The 23303-nt window shown below is 22.2% G+C and overlaps 1 protein-coding gene across 1 annotated transcript; it reads left to right on the top strand.

Annotated features, from left to right (window-relative positions):
* Positions 1–495: 495 nt before the first annotated feature.
* LOC113560262 (protein ALP1-like) lies at positions 496–1032 on the top strand. Its single transcript, XM_026966027.1, has one exon. It carries the CDS (start codon positions 496–498, stop codon positions 1030–1032), a length of 537 nt encoding a protein of 178 aa, XP_026821828.1.
* The last annotated feature ends 22271 nt before the right edge of the window (positions 1033–23303 follow it).

Raw genomic sequence — 23303 nt, 5'->3', positions numbered from 1 at the left:
AAATGGCAATCTAAATAACTAGTAAAATTTTCAAGTTATACGTCTTATGCTTTTGAATAATACTAAATATTTAAATTCATTTGAAGATAAATCGTTATCATTACGCGATTTCATAAAAATTTAAAATTCAAACGCATCGTAAATCGTAATTAACGATTTTTGATTTTTTTTTTTACATAGACTATAGACACACAAAAAAACACATCATTTTGAAATCTACACATTCATCACTTCGTTCAGAATCTAAAATGCAGGATTTAATATTATGCATAACATACTATACGTCCCATGGTCTCTATAACATACTTTTAGTAATTGGTTAATTTTATTTTTAACAGTAATTTTATTTTTGTAATTCTATGTTTATCAAAGTTTTCCCTTTGCAGGTACCTGGGTAGTACAAACAGTCTTCAAGATTTACACTACGAATATAGAATTGGTAGATCGACTTTATGTGGTATTATACGGAGAGTGTGTTCGCAAATATGGGAAGTTATGCACAATGAATGTATACCAACACCAAATGAAGAAAAATTGTTAGAAATCGCGGAAGGTTATCAACAACGTGCACAATTTCCTAATTGTATAGGTGCTATTGGTGGAAAGCACATCAGGGTTATCAAACCACATGGAAGTGGGTCTCATTATTTTAACTACAAACACTTTTTTTCTGTAGTTTTATTAGCAGTGGTTGATTCTAATTATTGTTTCACGTTTATTGATGTTGGTTCATTTGGCAAAGACTCAGACCCTACAATATTTAAAAACTCAACTTTATATAAGAAACTACAAAATGATTCACTAAACATTCCAAAACCTAATCTAATACGTGGTATTCAGATACCTATGCCATATGTATTTGTGGGCGATGAAGCGTTTGGGTTATCTACAAATATGTTAAGACCATATGCAGGAAAATGTTTACTAATCAATAAAAGGATTTTCAACTATCGACTTTCACGTGCTCGACGCTATGTTGAGTGTGCGTTTGGAATTTTATCCAATAATGGAGAATATTTCACTGCGCAATAGATGTTGATATAGAATTAACAATTGATATTGTGAAATGTTGTTGTGTTTTGCATAATTTTGTTCGCGCACGTGATGGATATGAATTTGAAGATTCTCTTATGGTAACTGGTATGGACGATATTGAACTAGATAATAATTTAAATGTAAACAGATCTATTAACAGATATCGGGATGCACTGACAAATTATTTCAATAGTGAATTAGGACAAGTGGCATGGCAGAATGAAAAATTTAAAATATTATTATTTATGTCCATCTGTATATCCAGTATACATATTACATATATATTAAATAATTAGTAAATAGTAATAAACTTATTTATTTATTAATTATTTAATTAATATCATATGAAAATAAATTAATATAGTCAGTACTTACTAATAACTTTTTGTTCTGTTTTAGTTTTTCACCAAAATTTTCAAATACAACAGTTGCAATTTCCATCCATCCATCATTTTTCTTATTTCTATCCTTATACAGTTCGTCACTTACATCCCATTTAAATGGACGTTTTTCTATTTCTGTTATTAATAGTTCTACCTCCATTTTCAAATGTTTTTTTAAATATTTCTGCAGAAAAATTCACAGTTTTCACGATTAACGTACGTCAAAACAATGATCGTGTGACCGAGTCAATAATATCTAATAATAAACTACGACGTCCGATAAGCGCTATTTACGTCCGTCGTATCATGTATCGGACGTTAGCAACGTCGAACGGACGGTAAATCCAACGGACGTCAAGCGTGTGACCATCGTATAGTAAAATCATATAATTCAACAACGGACGTTATAACGTCCGTCTTAACGTACGTCAATATAACGCTCGTGTGACCCCAGCCATACATAGTTATATTTTACGTACGACCACTTTCAAGTGAAATGCGGGAGCCGAAGCAGACAAACGGGAGCCTACTTCGTATCGGACAAATAACAACGTTATGATCGAAAATACAATTAAAGATAAAACCTGTGATCATACGATCCCCATCGATAACGTATTCAATTACGAACAAACTCTGTGTTACGTTTATTTAAAGATTTGTCTTTAATGCATTTTCGCCAATATATCCGTTTGCCAATTTATCCATTCGCCAATATATATTTTTGCCGAAATTATTTTCGTCGAGATGTCCTAAATTCCGCGGTAATTGTGCACGCGGTGAGTTGTAAATGCGGTGAAATATTGGCGGTGAATAGTCACACAGTGAATTAATTGGGTGAATTTCCAGATATCTTGTCTAATAAGGAAAAAATTTACTACAATTTCAATAAAATATGTTTTGAAATTTGTAAAATAAGAAAAAATCTTTTATTTATTTATTATTACCTTAATTGAGTACTAATTACTGGATAAAAATAAACAAACAAACGTATCCCAAATCATTGCATTAAAGTTGAGTCAAACAAATTCATTTGTTTATTACTAAACACAATTACTTTAAGTTTAATTTATATTTATGAAATGTAAGTAAAAAAACATAATCGTTCATTTACAAAGATATGTAATATTAAAGTAATAAAGAATTTATTATCATTTGTGTACATTATTATTAATATAGTTGTTGAAGGTCTGTGATTAAAATTTTTTTCACATAAGATACACAAAAAAATATATGGTATATATGTATATATGTACATATATGGCATTATTCTTAAAACATTTTTAACTATTTAAAAGTTTGTACTATATAGCTAATAGCTATATTAATATATTATTATCTTATGTTATATGATCGAAAATATTTATATTTTATTTAAATAACCTCATTGATTGTTGAAAAAACCTTAGCCCATCTAAAAGAAATATTTGCCCCACTATGCCCTCCCTGGAAAAAATTCTAGTAGGGAACCACAAAAAAGTTATTAGAGTTCAAAAATAATGGATTTTGAAACAAAAAGAATTTTTTTTCGTATGAGTGATATCAAAAAAAAAAAGCGATATTTCATAGATAATATTCTCAACTATATTATGTATTAATTTGGATACTTAACTATCACCACAGCCTGAGTGGTTCTATCCCACGTAAATAGTTTTGCCATGATATACACTTGCAAGACGGAGAAAATTAGGGTGTTCGTCGATTCGGAATTGTCATTAAAACTTATTTCGCCGTATCTATACACCGAAACAGTTTAGACGATTCCAGCGAATTATAAAGATAAAGTACCTACCTATAATAATAATATGTATGTATGTATATTGTTTATAATATGTACACCCGCCCAGTGAAAACGGCGGTCTCGACCGGAAAGGCTGTTTGATAAGACATGAAGTAAATAATTACTTTATAAATAAAAAATAGAATATCTAATAACATTGAAAGTGTCGTAAATTATCATTTCTTATCCCGCCAGACGTCAGTCATCATATCATGTTATACCACGAATTAATTCGTGTGTGCGATACAACTGTGGTAAGACGTCGGCACGTCGCGTGTGAAAACAATACAATTTAATTTTGTAAATAGAATAAAAATAATCGAAAATTTCGAACGATTATTTATTGTCAATCGTCATAAACTCGTAACTCTTTCTTCGTCTGTTCAATGACTCGACAGTCATCTGCATTCTGCAGTGTCTATTGGTGTTTTATTGTTGCTACGCTTGCTGTCGTAGTTATACCTAATGGTAAGTACCTACCTACTTATAATAATCAGGGCGAAGATTTGTATGCAACACCAGTACACCGCGTTTTATTTTTTATGTTTATATAGTTTAAATGAAAAGTAATAATATGTACGGTACTACGATTCATATTTTTCTAACGGAAATGGTACTATTTTTAACTTGTATGTTTTCGCATAATACATTGAGCCTAGTGCATATATTTGCATAATATTCTAGTACGAGTGTATTTATTATGTTTAAACCGGTAATATAAATAAATTGATATAAAATATGTGGTGTTCGCGTCATCAGGCAGCGCGAGAATTATTGTGCCGCGATTGCGTACGTTGTCTCACTGTCGGCTCATGATAGTAATATAGCGATATGCTTTTATCGGACTGATAGTGAGCGGCGTGCGTAGGTCCCCAACGGTTATTACTTTTTATTTATATTTTACGTCTTCAATGTTCTCTTATGTCTTAAATCGTATGTAATGCTTTCAGTGCCACCGAAAATCGGTATTTCAATGTTTATATTTGTTTAAGGTAGTGCTGAAATGCATTTTTTGTTAATATGTGTCTTTTAATTGGTCATTGTGTTTTTATGTAAAAGTTCGGCCAAAACCTCAAATTATTTTTCTACGTTCGCTTTTCTTTCTCTGCCTCTCTAGCTGCACGACAGTTCTTAGCCACTGGTCTTTCTTTTATACAAGCAGTTTTTGTCAGCATTGAAACATTTTTCACACATATAACCAGCCAGTGGTTCTTCTTATTGTTCTTAACGTCTTGTGTATTTATATTGGTTTCTGTAAGTATCGTCATTATTTTTTTATTAAGCCATTAATGTTATCACCCACTTCAGAGCGACGATAGACATACTCGCAGAATCACATGAATTAGTTGTTTGTATTTTTGATTTTGTTGTGCGTATTTTATTTGAGTTATTTGTCTGAGCTGGTGACCCGTTGATTGTACGTTCTCGGGATTGTCATACATTTTATTTGATATTATATTCTTTTTATTGTACAAGTGTGGGCATCCCGAGACGGTAGCGTTTTGGTTCGAAGCCACCAATGGACACCAGTTCTCAGATAATTATATTTTCATACATTGTTGTCGAGCCAGCTTAGACCAATTATATGCTTTAAGTATTACTACTATGTATTGTACCAGCTTAGATCAATCATATAATAATATTGTTACCATTATTTTTTTACATTTTGTTATTCTTGTACTCTTATTGAACTAGTATAGGCCAACAATATTATATTATTTTATATAATTTATTCTTTTTGTATTGGGTCATAACCATATATTTTTTGTTCATATTAGGTATTTTATGTCATATTTTATATAGTGCTAAGCAGGCCAATTAATTTATTGTCTTTTAGATATTTTATTCCAAAGAGGCCATCAATTATTGTTTTATTTTTATACTATTATATAACAAAATCTATTATTACAGAAAGTTATTTCTTGCAATTTATTTTTACAGTAGTAAATTCATTCTGATATCAATATAGTGTATGAGCATATTAGTGCCTTTAAGGCACAGAAGCTGTGTGCGCGTTCATGTAGTGATTACATGCAATTATAATACATGTACATCCACTGTTGAATGTGAATTAATATAATTTATGAATATAAATAATTTTTGATTTCTAATATCAATCATATTATTATGTTATGACAATCAGTCAATCACTGAATTATATCAGTTAAATATTTTTTGTGCCTACCTATAATTTTTGTGTGTATCTGATAAAAATTGAATGCATATTTTTAAAGATTTTATAAACACTAACACATATTTTCTTGTTACTATTAGCATGTAAATAATACATCCTAGCCTTGTTAATAATATTTAGCTGGTACTTGTTTAATATATATTTTTAAATAATATAACTATTTAAGCACTTTGGCGGTTAACCTCAACTTAAAGTTATGTAAACATATTATAATATGTCAACAAAATATACCTAGCTAATAAAATTGGATATCTTTTGTACTCATCTACATTTACAATTGACTGTATACAGTATACATATACTTTACAAATAGGTACTCTAATAATATACCTACTTATTTTGTTCATTATTTAAACTTTAGAGTTCAGTAACTTTTATTTTTAAAATAATCTATCTATGCTTTTTTTAAATTTGCTGTATTGTGTTATATCTATTATTTACTTAGGTTCTAGATTAAATTGTATACTAAATTATATTAATTTTAACTAACCTAATAACTATTTATAAAAAGATTTTATGGTTATTATTATTTGACATATGTCTCGCTGAATTCACTATACCTAGTTTGTAGTAGTTTTTAGAATAAATTGAAGTAAATGATGTTAACAGAATTTGTCAACACCCAAATTTATCAAGAAATCATGTACCAAATCAAGACATAATTGTTAATAATAATGTTGTTGTTACTAATGAAAATCAAATATCAGATTTGATTTCAGATAAACTTTTTATGGCCTAATTTTGGCCTATTCTAAAATGTGTTCCGTTATTGAATTCTCATTTTATTTTTCTAATTGGTCTATATTGGGGTTATGAAAAACCTCTAGAGAGCAATTTATTTATAAAAAGTTTCATAAATGAGTTCAAATAATTGTCTATTAGCGGTTTATTTACAAATGTATAGTTAGTGGGTTTTGTACTAAAGTACAGTAATTTAAAAATTATTCAATCTTGTCGTTATTAACTATCATATTATGTAATAGGTATTATATCTGATATTTGATAAACACTATAAAATATTCTCTTTTATGATTATTTTGACTAATTTAAATATTTCTTTTTTTTTAAATGATTCTAAAACGCCCAATTATTAAGTTATTGTCTTGAAACCGTAAATAAAAAAAGGTGCAGATTTTAATGTATAACTGTCCGGTATTTATTATCAAAATTATTTTTGTAATGCAGCTCTTATTTATTAAGTACTTATTATAGCCAACTCACGGTATAGCGAATTTCAAGGGACACTGAAAAACGTTTCTTATATCGTTATACATATTATGTTACGATATATTTAAGAAAACTAGATTTTTTTGTATATCGCAAGGTGTTTGTATTTGTATTATTCGTCTATTAACAGATGTCTCCGCTTATATTATATTAATTATTACATTAATTTTATATTTTTATATTAGATGTCAACACTTCGCAAGTCATCAAAGCCAACTGCCATTTCCTAGGAGCTCGACGGTGCAACACTTCATCGGGTCCATCACCCGCCAACTTTCGTTGCGCCCTTGGTTGGTGTGTGAAACATGTTCTGTTCGTGTACTATTGGTAACGTATTTTCTTTGGACCATAATTTATAAACAATTTCTTTGGCCGGTATTCTTATTGTACATTTATATTATTATTCTTAGCATACGCTCATAGGCGCAATTTTACCTAGTACTCATAGAGTGCTCAAGTCCATATAAAATTAACTTATTAATGACCTGTAGTAATTATTATTATAATACATTGAGAATTATGATATTTATGTAATAGAATATATTGAGGGGGGGCGTGGGTTAGCGACCCTTTACACCCGCTATCTTCAAATGATACTCCGTGGTGAATCTGAAACCAATAAAAGTGTGAGATGTTATAGATGGTGAACTTACCAGGATTTTTGTGAAAAGGAAATGTGAGTCATGCGACATACATGGAATATTTAAAGGGTTAATACTCGTATCGGGTAGATGGCCAAGCACTTATGGTTACCAAAATCAAAATACATTATTCACCAGAAATACTTAAATGTCCTATAAGAATACCGATTGTATTAGGAAATAATTAATGTCAAAAGAACAACTGTTGCCTGCGTGTTATTTCAGGAATGATCCAACAATGATACATTATATTTACCTACTACATTGGATGTGCTGTCTATAGTGGTACCGGATAGGGCTTGCGTGTGTACTATCATTATCACGACTGATATCACCAATGCTTCAGAATTGCATCTGGGAAAATGGGAATTGTCCAATGTCAACATCATACAAAGTGTTCTTGAGATCGCGTTGGGATTTAATCATTAGCTAATAATAAGTTAATTTTAAGCAATATTTTTGTACATATCAGTGTGTGTGTGAATCTAGTTTCCATTTATTGTGTTCACATATGTAACCGCGAGCAGTAATGATATATAGTCTACAGCCATTTTACGATTTGTTAATACATTTTAAGTAAATGTATTTTCGGTACAACAATGTAAGTGTTTCTCATTCCTTATTTAACGTACCCTATGCACCTAGCGCAAATATCATTCAATTGCTCTGATGAGCATATTATTTTATTTTTCTCGTTCAGTTTTCGCTGAATAGCAATTGGTGTATTTAAGTATATATAAACATTATTCACTAGCCATCTATGAATCATTACAATAGGTTATCATTTCATGTGCACCATATAAAATAAATCCACACACTTTGAGATTATGTGATAAAAGTACGATAATATTATTTATTTAATTAAATTTAGAAAATTCTGTAAAATAAGAAAAGATATAATTTACTTAAATGTTAATTTCAGTTGCTAGATTAGAAGTCAGGACGATAAATTGAACCAGCACACACACTGATGTTTAAGTTTAAGTTGTCTATAAGATGTACTTTACGTTAAAAGCAGCACATGCATGTCATGAGGATTATAAGTTGTCCCACATATGTGCTATTGTATAAATAATCCATGCATGGATTCTTAGATATCTAGCAATTGCGATGACTAATTTATATTAAATCCACAAACTAGGAAAGAATTAATACTTAATTTAATGCAAAACGCAGCATTCGTTTTTTTTTTTGTAAAAATCTAATTAATAAAATAAAAATAATCATAATAAAGGATGAATAAAAACTAAATAAATAAAGTTATTTCTAATATACCATTATTAAATATTATTTATACAATTTTACCTGATATTTCATAAACACTATAAATCATACTTTTATTTTATAATTTGTCATTTGTATAAAATTTTTATTTTTAAATGAATTATTAAGTTAATATATTAAACCTTGCCAGTTAGGTATAAATAAACAATGAAATATTGTATAATTAAGTATTATTTATAAAATTTTAACTACTACTACATAAACATTATAAAATATTATTATATATTATGGTATAATCAAAAGTATAGAATTATTTTTTTAAAATGAATATAATATAATTAATTCTTAAGTGAATGTATTAACACAATACGATAGAGAAAATGGTTTTAAATTGAAATTTAACCTAATATTTAAAAATGTCTTAAATAAAAGGGTTTAAAAAAAGATTTTATGAAATATTAAAGTTCATTATTTTTATAGACTATAATATATTTTATTTTTAAGTAACTATATTGAACCTTTGACCATAAGATAGAGAAAATCATTCTTATTTATCATTATTAACTTATATTTATACAATTTTACCTGATATTTCAAAAACACTATACATCATGCTTTTATTTTTTTAATTTGTGATTTGTATAAATAATATAATTTGCTGTTATTAACTATTATTTATAAAATAATAACTAATAATTCTAATCAATATAAAACATGTAATTGAATGATTATTTTGATAAATGTATAAAATTTATATATTATAATGAATATTTTAGAAATCAAATATTAAGTTAAAATATTCACATCTTGACAGTTAGATAGCAATAATCATTCTTATTTTTTAATACTTAAATATTATTTATACATTGTTACCTGATTTTTCTGATAACTATAAAACACGCAGATAAATGTGTAATATTTATATTTTTAAATGAATATGAGAGAAATCAAATATTAAGTTGAAATATTCCAACCTTGAAAGTTAGCTAGGAATAATCATTCTTATTTTCCATAATTAAATATTATTTATACATTGTTACATGACTTTTCTAATTACTATTAACCATACAGATAAATGTGTAATATTTATAAATTAAAAGAATATTTTAGAAATAAAAAGTTAAGTTAAAATATTCAAACCTTGAAAGTTAGATAGGAATAATCATTCTTATTTTCCATAATTAACTGTTATTTATACAATTTTAACTCCTAATTTATAAACACCATATAACATGTAATTAAATGATTATTTTGATAAATGTATAAAATTTATAAATTATAATGAATATTTTATAAATCAAATGTTAAGTTAAAATATTCAAACCTTGACAGTTAGATAGCAATAATCATTATTATTTTTCATACTTAAATATTATTTATACATTGTTACCTAATTTTTCTAATTACTATTAAACATGCGGGTAAATGTGTAACATTTATATTTTTAACTGATTATTAGAGAAATTAAGTTAAATTATTGAAACCTTGAACACTAGATAGAGAAAACCATTCTTATTTAACATTATTAAATGTTAATTATACATCTTTACCTGCTAATTTATTAACACAATAAAACATGCAATTAAATGATTAATTTGAGAAATGTATAAAATTTATATATTTAAATGAAATTATTATCATAAATTATTCAGTTAATATATTAAATCTTGCCAGTTAAGTATACATAAACAATATAAATTGCTGTTATTAACTAATATTTTTAAAATAATACCTAATAATTCTAATCACTATAAAACATGTAATTAAATGATTATTTTGATAAATGTATAAAATTTATAAATTATAATGAATATTTTATAAATCAGATGTTAAGTTATAATATTCAAACCTTGACAGTTAGATATCGATTATCATTCTTATTTTCCATAATTAACTATTACTTTTTACATTGTTACCTAATTTTTCTAATTACTATAAAACATACAGATAAATGTGTAATATTTATATATTTGAATGAATGTGAGAGAAATTAAATATAAAGTAAAATTATTGAAACCATGGCCATTAAATATAGATAATCATTCTTATTGTTCATACTCAAATGTTATTTATACATTGCTAACTGATATTTCTAATTACTATAAAACATGTGGGTAAATGTGTAACATTTATATTTTTAAATGAATATGATAGATATTAAATATTAAGTTAAAATTTTGAAACTTAGACCATTAGGTAGAGAAAACCATTCTTATTTACTTTATTAACTGTTATTTATACAATTTTACCTTCTAAATTATAAACACAATATAACACGTAATTAAATGATTATTTTGAGAAATGTATAAAATTTATATATTTAAATGAATTTTATATAATGAATTATTCAGTTAATATATTAAATCTTGCCAGTTAGGTATACTTAAACAATATAATTTGCTGTTATTAACTAATATTTTTAAAATAATACCTATTAATTCTAATCACTATAAAACATGTAATTAAATGATTATTTTGATAAATGTATAAAATTTATAAATTATAATGAATATTTTATAAATCAAATGTTAAGTTATAATATTCAAACCTTGACAGTTAGATAGCAATAATCATTATTATTTTTCATACTTAAATATTGTTTATACATTGTTACCTAATTTTTCTAATTACTATAAAACATACAGATAAATGTGTAATATTTATATATTTGAATGAATGTGAGAGAAATTAAATATAAAGTAAAATTATTGAAACCATGGCCATTAAATATAGATAATCATTCTTATTGTTCATACTCAAATGTTATTTATACATTGCTAACTGATATTTCTAATTACTTGAAAACATGCGGGTAAATGTGTAACATTTATATTTTTAAATGAATATGAGAGAAATCAAATATTAAGTTGAAATATTCCAACCTTGAAAGTTAGCTAGGAATAATCATTCTTATTTTCCATAATTAAATATTATTTATACATTGTTACATGACTTTTCTAATTACTATTAACCATACAGATAAATGTGTAATATTTATAAATTAAAAGAATATTTTAGAAATAAAAAGTTAAGTTAAAATATTCAAACCTTGAAAGTTAGATAGGAATAATCATTCTTATTTTCCATAATTAACTGTTATTTATACAATTTTAACTCCTAATTTATAAACACCATATAACATGTAATTAAATGATTATTTTGATAAATGTATAAAATTTATATATTTAAATGAATTTATTATAATGAATTATTCAGTTAATATATTAAATCTTGCCAGTTAGGTATACTTAAACAATATAATTTGCTGTTATTAACTAATATTTTTAAAATAATACCTATTAATTCTAATCACTATAAAACATGTAATTAAATGATTATTTTGATAAATGTGTAATATTTATATTTTTAAATGAATATTTTAGAAATCAAATATAAAGTTAAAACATTCACACCTTGACAGTTAGATATCGATTATCATTCTAATTTTCCATAATTAACTATTACTTATTACATTGTTACCTGTTTTTTCTGATTACTATAAAACATGGAGATAAATATGTAATATTTATATTTTTAACTGATTATTAGAGAAATTAAGTTAAATTATTGAAACCTTGACCACTAGATAGAGAAAATCATTCTTATTTAACATTATTAAATGTTAATTATACATCTTTACCTGCTAATTTATTAACACAATAAAACATGCAATTAAATGATTAATTTGAGAAATGTATAAAATTTATATATTTAAATGAAATTATTATCATAAATTATTCAGTTAATATATTAAATCTTGCCAGTTAAGTATACATAAACAATATAAATTGCTGTTATTAACTAATATTTTTAAAATAATACCTATTAATTCTAATCACTATAAAACATGTAATTAAATGATTATTTTGATAAATGTATAAAATTTATAAATTATAATGAATATTTTATAAATCAAATGTTAAGTTATAATATTCAAACCTTGACAGTTAGATAGCAATAATCATTATTATTTTTCATACTTAAATATTGTTTATACATTGTTACCTAATTTTTCTAATTACTATAAAACATACAGATAAATGTGTAATATTTATATATTTGAATGAATGTGAGAGAAATTAAATATAAAGTAAAATTATTGAAACCATGGCCATTAAATATAGATAATCATTCTTATTGTTCATACTCAAATGTTATTTATACATTGCTAACTGATATTTCTAATTACTTGAAAACATGCGGGTAAATGTGTAACATTTATATTTTTAAATGAATATGAGAGAAATCAAATATTAAGTTGAAATATTCCAACCTTGAAAGTTAGCTAGGAATAATCATTCTTATTTTCCATAATTAAATATTATTTATACATTGTTACATGACTTTTCTAATTACTATTAACCATACAGATAAATGTGTAATATTTATAAATTAAAAGAATATTTTAGAAATAAAAAGTTAAGTTAAAATATTCAAACCTTGAAAGTTAGATAGGAATAATCATTCTTATTTTCCATAATTAACTGTTATTTATACAATTTTAACTCCTAATTTATAAACACCATATAACATGTAATTAAATGATTATTTTGATAAATGTATAAAATTTATATATTTAAATGAATTTATTATAATGAATTATTCAGTTAATATATTAAATCTTGCCAGTTAGGTATACTTAAACAATATAATTTGCTGTTATTAACTAATATTTTTAAAATAATACCTATTAATTCTAATCACTATAAAACATGTAATTAAATGATTATTTTGATAAATGTGTAATATTTATATTTTTAAATGAATATTTTAGAAATCAAATATAAAGTTAAAACATTCACACCTTGACAGTTAGATATCGATTATCATTCTAATTTTCCATAATTAACTATTACTTATTACATTGTTACCTGTTTTTTCTGATTACTATAAAACATGGAGATAAATATGTAATATTTATATTTTTAACTGATTATTAGAGAAATTAAGTTAAATTATTGAAACCTTGACCACTAGATAGAGAAAATCATTCTTATTTAACATTATTAAATGTTAATTATACATCTTTACCTGCTAATTTATTAACACAATAAAACATGCAATTAAATGATTAATTTGAGAAATGTATAAAATTTATATATTTAAATGAAATTATTATCATAAATTATTCAGTTAATATATTAAATCTTGCCAGTTAAGTATACATAAACAATATAAATTGCTGTTATTAACTAATATTTTTAAAATAATACCTATTAATTCTAATCACTATAAAACATGTAATTAAATGATTATTTTGATAAATGTATAAAATTTATAAATTATAATGAATATTTTATAAATCAAATGTTAAGTTATAATATTCAAACCTTGACAGTTAGATAGCAATAATCATTATTATTTTTCATACTTAAATATTGTTTATACATTGTTACCTAATTTTTCTAATTACTATAAAACATACAGATAAATGTGTAATATTTATATATTTGAATGAATGTGAGAGAAATTAAATATAAAGTAAAATTATTGAAACCATGGCCATTAAATATAGATAATCATTCTTATTGTTCATACTCAAATGTTATTTATACATTGCTAACTGATATTTCTAATTACTTGAAAACATGCGGGTAAATGTGTAACATTTATATTTTTAAATGAATATGAGAGAAATCAAATATTAAGTTGAAATATTCCAACCTTGAAAGTTAGCTAGGAATAATCATTCTTATTTTCCATAATTAAATATTATTTATACATTGTTACATGACTTTTCTAATTACTATTAACCATACAGATAAATGTGTAATATTTATAAATTAAAAGAATATTTTAGAAATAAAAAGTTAAGTTAAAATATTCAAACCTTGAAAGTTAGATAGGAATAATCATTCTTATTTTCCATAATTAACTGTTATTTATACAATTTTAACTCCTAATTTATAAACACCATATAACATGTAATTAAATGATTATTTTGATAAATGTATAAAATTTATATATTTAAATGAATTTATTATAATGAATTATTCAGTTAATATATTAAATCTTGCCAGTTAGGTATACTTAAACAATATAATTTGCTGTTATTAACTAATATTTTTAAAATAATACCTATTAATTCTAATCACTATAAAACATGTAATTAAATGATTATTTTGATAAATGTGTAATATTTATATTTTTAAATGAATATTTTAGAAATCAAATATAAAGTTAAAACATTCACACCTTGACAGTTAGATATCGATTATCATTCTAATTTTCCATAATTAACTATTACTTATTACATTGTTACCTGTTTTTTCTGATTACTATAAAACATGGAGATAAATATGTAATATTTATATTTTTAACTGATTATTAGAGAAATTAAGTTAAATTATTGAAACCTTGACCACTAGATAGAGAAAACCATTCTTATTTAACATTATTAAATGTTAATTATACATCTTTACCTGCTAATTTATTAACACAATAAAACATGCAATTAAATGATTAATTTGAGAAATGTATAAAATTTATATATTTAAATGAAATTATTATCATAAATTATTCAGTTAATATATTAAATCTTGCCAGTTAAGTATACATAAACAATATAAATTGCTGTTATTAACTAATATTTTTAAAATAATACCTAATAATTCTAATCACTATAAAACATGTAATTAAATGATTATTTTGATAAATGTATAAAATTTATAAATTATAATGAATATTTTATAAATCAGATGTTAAGTTATAATATTCAAACCTTGACAGTTAGATATCGATTATCATTCTTATTTTCCATAATTAACTATTACTTTTTACATTGTTACCTGATTTTTCTGATTACTATAAAACATGGAGATAAATATGTAATATTTATTTTTTTATATGATTATTAGAGAAATTAAGTTAAATTATTGAAACCTTGACCACTAGATAGAGAAAATCATTCTTATTTAACATTATTAAATGTTAATTATACATCTTTACCTGCTAATTTATTAACACAATAAAACATGCAATTAAATGATTAATTTGAGAAATGTATAAAATTTATATATTTAAATGAAATTATTATCATAAATTATTCAGTTAATATATTAAATCTTGCCAGTTAAGTATACATAAACAATATAAATTGCTGTTATTAACTAATATTTTTAAAATAATACCTAATAATTCTAATCACTATAAAACATGTAATTAAATGATTATTTTGATAAATGTATAAAATTTATAAATTATAATGAATATTTTATAAATCAAATGTTAAGTTATAATATTCAAACCTTGACAGTTAGATAGCAATAATCATTATTATTTTTCATACTTAAATATTGTTTATACATTGTTACCTAATTTTTCTAATTACTATAAAACATACAGATAAATGTGTAATATTTATATATTTGAATGAATGTGAGAGAAATTAAATATAAAGTAAAATTATTGAAACCATGGCCATTAAATATAGATAATCATTCTTATTGTTCATACTCAAATGTTATTTATACATTGCTAACTGATATTTCTAATTACTATAAAACATGGTGGGTAAATGTGTAACATTTATATTTTTAAATGAATATGATAGATATTAAATATTAAGTTAAAATTTTGAAACTTAGACCATTAGGTAGAGAAAACCATTCTTATTTACTTTATTAACTGTTATTTATACAATTTTACCTTCTAAATTATAAACACAATATAACACGTAATTAAATGATTATTTTGAGAAATGTATAAAATTTATATATTTAAATGAATTTTATATAATGAATTATTCAGTTAATATATTAAATCTTGCCAGTTAGGTATACTTAAACAATATAATTTGCTGTTATTAACTAATATTTTTAAAATAATACCTATTAATTCTAATCACTATAAAACATGTAATTAAATGATTATTTTGATAAATGTATAAAATTTATAAATTATAATGAATATTTTATAAATCAAATGTTAAGTTATAATATTCAAACCTTGACAGTTAGATAGCAATAATCATTATTATTTTTCATACTTAAATATTGTTTATACATTGTTACCTAATTTTTCTAATTACTATAAAACATACAGATAAATGTGTAATATTTATATATTTGAATGAATGTGAGAGAAATTAAATATAAAGTAAAATTATTGAAACCATGGCCATTAAATATAGATAATCATTCTTATTGTTCATACTCAAATGTTATTTATACATTGCTAACTGATATTTCTAATTACTTGAAAACATGCGGGTAAATGTGTAACATTTATATTTTTAAATGAATATGAGAGAAATCAAATATTAAGTTGAAATATTCCAACCTTGAAAGTTAGCTAGGAATAATCATTCTTATTTTCCATAATTAAATATTATTTATACATTGTTACATGACTTTTCTAATTACTATTAACCATACAGATAAATGTGTAATATTTATAAATTAAAAGAATATTTTAGAAATAAAAAGTTAAGTTAAAATATTCAAACCTTGAAAGTTAGATAGGAATAATCATTCTTATTTTCCATAATTAACTGTTATTTATACAATTTTAACTCCTAATTTATAAACACAATATAACATGTAATTAAATGATTATTTTGATAAATGTATAAAATTTATATATTTAAATGAATTTATTATAATGAATTATTCAGTTAATATATTAAATCTTGCCAGTTAGGTATACTTTAACAATATAATTTGCTGTTATTAACTAATATTTTTAAAATAATACCTATTAATTCTAATCACTATAAAACATGTAATTAAATGATTATTTTGATAAATGTGTAATATTTATATTTTTAAATGAATATTTTAGAAATCAAATATAAAGTTAAAACATTCACACCTTGACAGTTAGATATCGATTATCATTCTAATTTTCCATAATTAACTATTACTTATTACATTGTTACCTGTTTTTTCTGATTACTATAAAACATGGAGATAAATATGTAATATTTATATTTTTAACTGATTATTAGAGAAATTAAGTTAAATTATTGAAACCTTGACCACTAGATAGAGAAAACCATTCTTATTTAACATTATTAAATGTTAATTATACATCTTTACCTGCTAATTTATTAACACAATAAAACATGCAATTAAATGATTAATTTGAGAAATGTATAAAATTTATATATTTAAATGAAATTATTATCATAAATTATTCAGTTAATATATTAAATCTTGCCAGTTAAGTATACATAAACAATATAAATTGCTGTTATTAACTAATATTTTTAAAATAATACCTAATAATTCTAATCACTATAAAACATGTAATTAAATGATTATTTTGATAAATGTATAAAATTTATAAATTATAATGAATATTTTATAAATCAGATGTTAAGTTATAATATTCAAACCTTGACAGTTAGATATCGATTATCATTCTTATTTTCCATAATTAACTATTACTTTTTACATTGTTACCTGATTTTTCTGATTACTATAAAACATGGAGATAAATATGTAATATTTATTTTTTTATATGATTATTAGAGAAATTAAGTTAAATTATTGAAACCTTGACCACTAGATAGAGAAAACATTCTTATTTAACATTATTAAATGTTAATTATACATCTTTACCTGCTAATTTATTAACACAATAAAACATGCAATTAAATGATTAATTTGAGAAATGTATAAAATTTATAAATTATAATGAATATTTTATAAATCAAATGTTAAGTTATAATATTCAAACCTTGACAGTTAGATAGCAATAATCATTATTATTTTTCATACTTAAATATTGTTTATACATTGTTACCTAATTTTTCTAATTACTATAAAACATACAGATAAATGTGTAATATTTATATATTTGAATGAATGTGAGAGAAATTAAATATAAAGTAAAATTATTGAAACCATGGCCATTAAATATAGATAATCATTCTTATTGTTCATACTCAAATGTTATTTATACATTGCTAACTGATATTTCTAATTACTATAAAACATGGTGGGTAAATGTGTAACATTTATATTTTTAAATGAATATGATAGATATTAAATATTAAGTTAAAATTTTGAAACTTAGACCATTAGGTAGAGAAAACCATTCTTATTTACTTTATTAACTGTTATTTATACAATTTTACCTTCTAAATTATAAACACAATATAACACGTAATTAAATGATTATTTTGAGAAATGTATAAAATTTATATATTTAAATGAATTTTATATAATGAATTATTCAGTTAATATATTAAATCTTGCCAGTTAGGTATACTTAAACAATATAATTTGCTGTTATTAACTAATATTTTTAAAATAATACCTATTAATTCTAATCACTATAAAACATGTAATTAAATGATTATTTTGATAAATGTATAAAATTTATAAATTATAATGAATATTTTATAAATCAAATGTTAAGTTATAATATTCAAACCTTGACAGTTAGATAGCAATAATCATTATTATTTTTCATACTTAAATATTGTTTATACATTGTTACCTAATTTTTCTAATTACTATAAAACATACAGATAAATGTGTAATATTTATATATTTGAATGAATGTGAGAGAAATTAAATATAAAGTAAAATTATTGAAACCATGGCCATTAAATATAGATAATCATTCTTATTGTTCATACTCAAATGTTATTTATACATTGCTAACTGATATTTCTAATTACTTGAAAACATGCGGGTAAATGTGTAACATTTATATTTTTAAATGAATATGAGAGAAATCAAATATTAAGTTGAAATATTCCAACCTTGAAAGTTAGCTAGGAATAATCATTCTTATTTTCCATAATTAAATATTATTTATACATTGTTACATGACTTTTCTAATTACTATTAACCATACAGATAAATGTGTAATATTTATAAATTAAAAGAATATTTTAGAAATAAAAAGTTAAGTTAAAATATTCAAACCTTGAAAGTTAGATAGGAATAATCATTCTTATTTTCCATAATTAACTGTTATTTATACAATTTTAACTCCTAATTTATAAACACCATATAACATGTAATTAAATGATTATTTTGATAAATGTATAAAATTTATATATTTAAATGAATTTATTATAATGAATTATTCAGTTAATATATTAAATCTTGCCAGTTAGGTATACTTAAACAATATAATTTGCTGTTATTAACTAATATTTTTAAAATAATACCTATTAATTCTAATCACTATAAAACATGTAATTAAATGATTATTTTGATAAATGTGTAATATTTATATTTTTAAATGAATATTTTAGAAATCAAATATAAAGTTAAAACATTCACACCTTGACAGTTAGATATCGATTATCATTCTAATTTTCCATAATTAACTATTACTTATTACATTGTTACCTGTTTTTTCTGATTACTATAAAACATGGAGATAAATATGTAATATTTATATTTTTAACTGATTATTAGAGAAATTAAGTTAAATTATTGAAACCTTGACCACTAGATAGAGAAAACCATTCTTATTTAACATTATTAAATGTTAATTATACATCTTTACCTGCTAATTTATTAACACAATAAAACATGCAATTAAATGATTAATTTGAGAAATGTATAAAATTTATATATTTAAATGAAATTATTATCATAAATTATTCAGTTAATATATTAAATCTTGCCAGTTAAGTATACATAAACAATATAAATTGCTGTTATTAACTAATATTTTTAAAATAATACCTAATAATTCTAATCACTATAAAACATGTAATTAAATGATTATTTTGATAAATGTATAAAATTTATAAATTATAATGAATATTTTATAAATCAGATGTTAAGTTATAATATTCAAACCTTGACAGTTAGATATCGATTATCATTCTTATTTTCCATAATTAACTATTACTTTTTACATTGTTACCTGATTTTTCTGATTACTATAAAACATGGAGATAAATATGTAATATTTATTTTTTTATATGATTATTAGAGAAATTAAGTTAAATTATTGAAACCTTGACCACTAGATAGAGAAAACATTCTTATTTAACATTATTAAATGTTAATTATACATCTTTACCTGCTAATTTATTAACACAATAAAACATGCAATTAAATGATTAATTTGAGAAATGTATAAAATTTATAAATTATAATGAATATTTTATAAATCAAATGTTAAGTTATAATATTCAAACCTTGACAGTTAGATAGCAATAATCATTATTATTTTTCATACTTAAATATTGTTTATACATTGTTACCTAATTTTTCTAATTACTATAAAACATACAGATAAATGTGTAATATTTATATATTTGAATGAATGTGAGAGAAATTAAATATAAAGTAAAATTATTGAAACCATGGCCATTAAATATAGATAATCATTCTTATTGTTCATACTCAAATGTTATTTATACATTGCTAACTGATATTTCTAATTACTATAAAACATGGTGGGTAAATGTGTAACATTTATATTTTTAAATGAATATGATAGATATTAAATATTAAGTTAAAATTTTGAAACTTAGACCATTAGGTAGAGAAAACCATTCTTATTTACTTTATTAACTGTTATTTATACAATTTTACCTTCTAAATTATAAACACAATATAACACGTAATTAAATGATTATTTTGAGAAATGTATAAAATTTATATATTTAAATGAATTTTATATAATGAATTATTCAGTTAATATATTAAATCTTGCCAGTTAGGTATACTTAAACAATATAATTTGCTGTTATTAACTAATATTTTTAAAATAATACCTATTAATTCTAATCACTATAAAACATGTAATTAAATGATTATTTTGATAAATGTATAAAATTTATAAATTATAATGAATATTTTATAAATCAAATGTTAAGTTATAATATTCAAACCTTGACAGTTAGATAGCAATAATCATTATTATTTTTCATACTTAAATATTGTTTATACATTGTTACCTAATTTTTCTAATTACTATAAAACATACAGATAAATGTGTAATATTTATATATTTGAATGAATGTGAGAGAAATTAAATATAAAGTAAAATTATTGAAACCATGGCCATTAAATATAGATAATCATTCTTATTGTTCATACTCAAATGTTATTTATACATTGCTAACTGATATTTCTAATTACTTGAAAACATGCGGGTAAATGTGTAACATTTATATTTTTAAATGAATATGAGAGAAATCAAATATTAAGTTGAAATATTCCAACCTTGAAAGTTAGCTAGGAATAATCATTCTTATTTTCCATAATTAAATATTATTTATACATTGTTACATGACTTTTCTAATTACTATTAACCATACAGATAAATGTGTAATATTTATAAATTAAAAGAATATTTTAGAAATAAAAAGTTAAGTTAAAATATTCAAACCTTGAAAGTTAGATAGGAATAATCATTCTTATTTTCCATAATTAACTGTTATTTATACAATTTTAACTCCTAATTTATAAACACCATATAACATGTAATTAAATGATTATTTTGATAAATGTATAAAATTTATATATTTAAATGAATTTATTATAATGAATTATTCAGTTAATATATTAAATCTTGCCAGTTAGGTATACTTAAACAATATAATTTGCTGTTATTAACTAATATTTTTAAAATAATACCTATTAATTCTAATCACTATAAAACATGTAATTAAATGATTATTTTGATAAATGTGTAATATTTATATTTTTAAATGAATATTTTAGAAATCAAATATAAAGTTAAAACATTCACACCTTGACAGTTAGATATCGATTATCATTCTAATTTTCCATAATTAACTATTACTTATTACATTGTTACCTGTTTTTTCTGATTACTATAAAACATGGAGATAAATATGTAATATTTATATTTTTAACTGATTATTAGAGAAATTAAGTTAAATTATTGAAACCTTGACCACTAGATAGAGAAAACCATTCTTATTTAACATTATTAAATGTTAATTATACATCTTTACCTGCTAATTTATTAACACAATAAAACATGCAATTAAATGATTAATTTGAGAAATGTATAAAATTTATATATTTAAATGAAATTATTATCATAAATTATTCAGTTAATATATTAAATCTTGCCAGTTAAGTATACATAAACAATATAAATTGCTGTTATTAACTAATATTTTTAAAATAATACCTAATAATTCTAATCACTATAAAACATGTAATTAAATGATTATTTTGATAAATGTATAAAATTTATAAATTATAATGAATATTTTATAAATCAAATGTTAAGTTATAATATTCAAACCTTGACAGTTAGATAGCAATAATCATTATTATTTTTCATACTTAAATATTGTTTATACATTGTTACCTAATTTTTCTAATTACTATAAAACATACAGATAAATGTGTAATATTTATATATTTGAATGAATGTGAGAGAAATTAAATATAAAGTAAAATTATTGAAACCATGGCCATTAAATATAGATAATCATTCTTATTGTTCATACTCAAATGTTATTTATACATTGCTAACTGATATTTCTAATTACTATAAAACATGCGGGTAAATGTGTAACATTTATATTTTTAAATGAATATGATAGATATTAAATATTAAGTTAAAATTTTGAAACTTAGACCATTAGGTAGAGAAAACCATTCTTATTTACTTTATTAACTGTTATTTATACAATTTTACCTCCTAAATTATAAACACAATATAACACGTAATTAAATGATTATTTTGAGAAATGTATAAAATTTATATATTTAAATGAATTTATTATAATGAATTATTCAGTTAATATATTAAATCTTGCCAGTTAGGTATACTTAAACAATATAATTTGCTGTTATTAACTAATATTTTTAAAATAATACCTATTAATTCTAATCACTATAAAACATGTAATTAAA

This window comes from Rhopalosiphum maidis, unplaced genomic scaffold, assembly GCF_003676215.2.
Source record: "Rhopalosiphum maidis isolate BTI-1 unplaced genomic scaffold, ASM367621v3 scaffold134, whole genome shotgun sequence".
Lineage (NCBI taxonomy): Eukaryota > Metazoa > Arthropoda > Insecta > Hemiptera > Aphididae > Rhopalosiphum > Rhopalosiphum maidis.
This window is presented reverse-complemented; position numbering and strand designations above follow the sequence as displayed.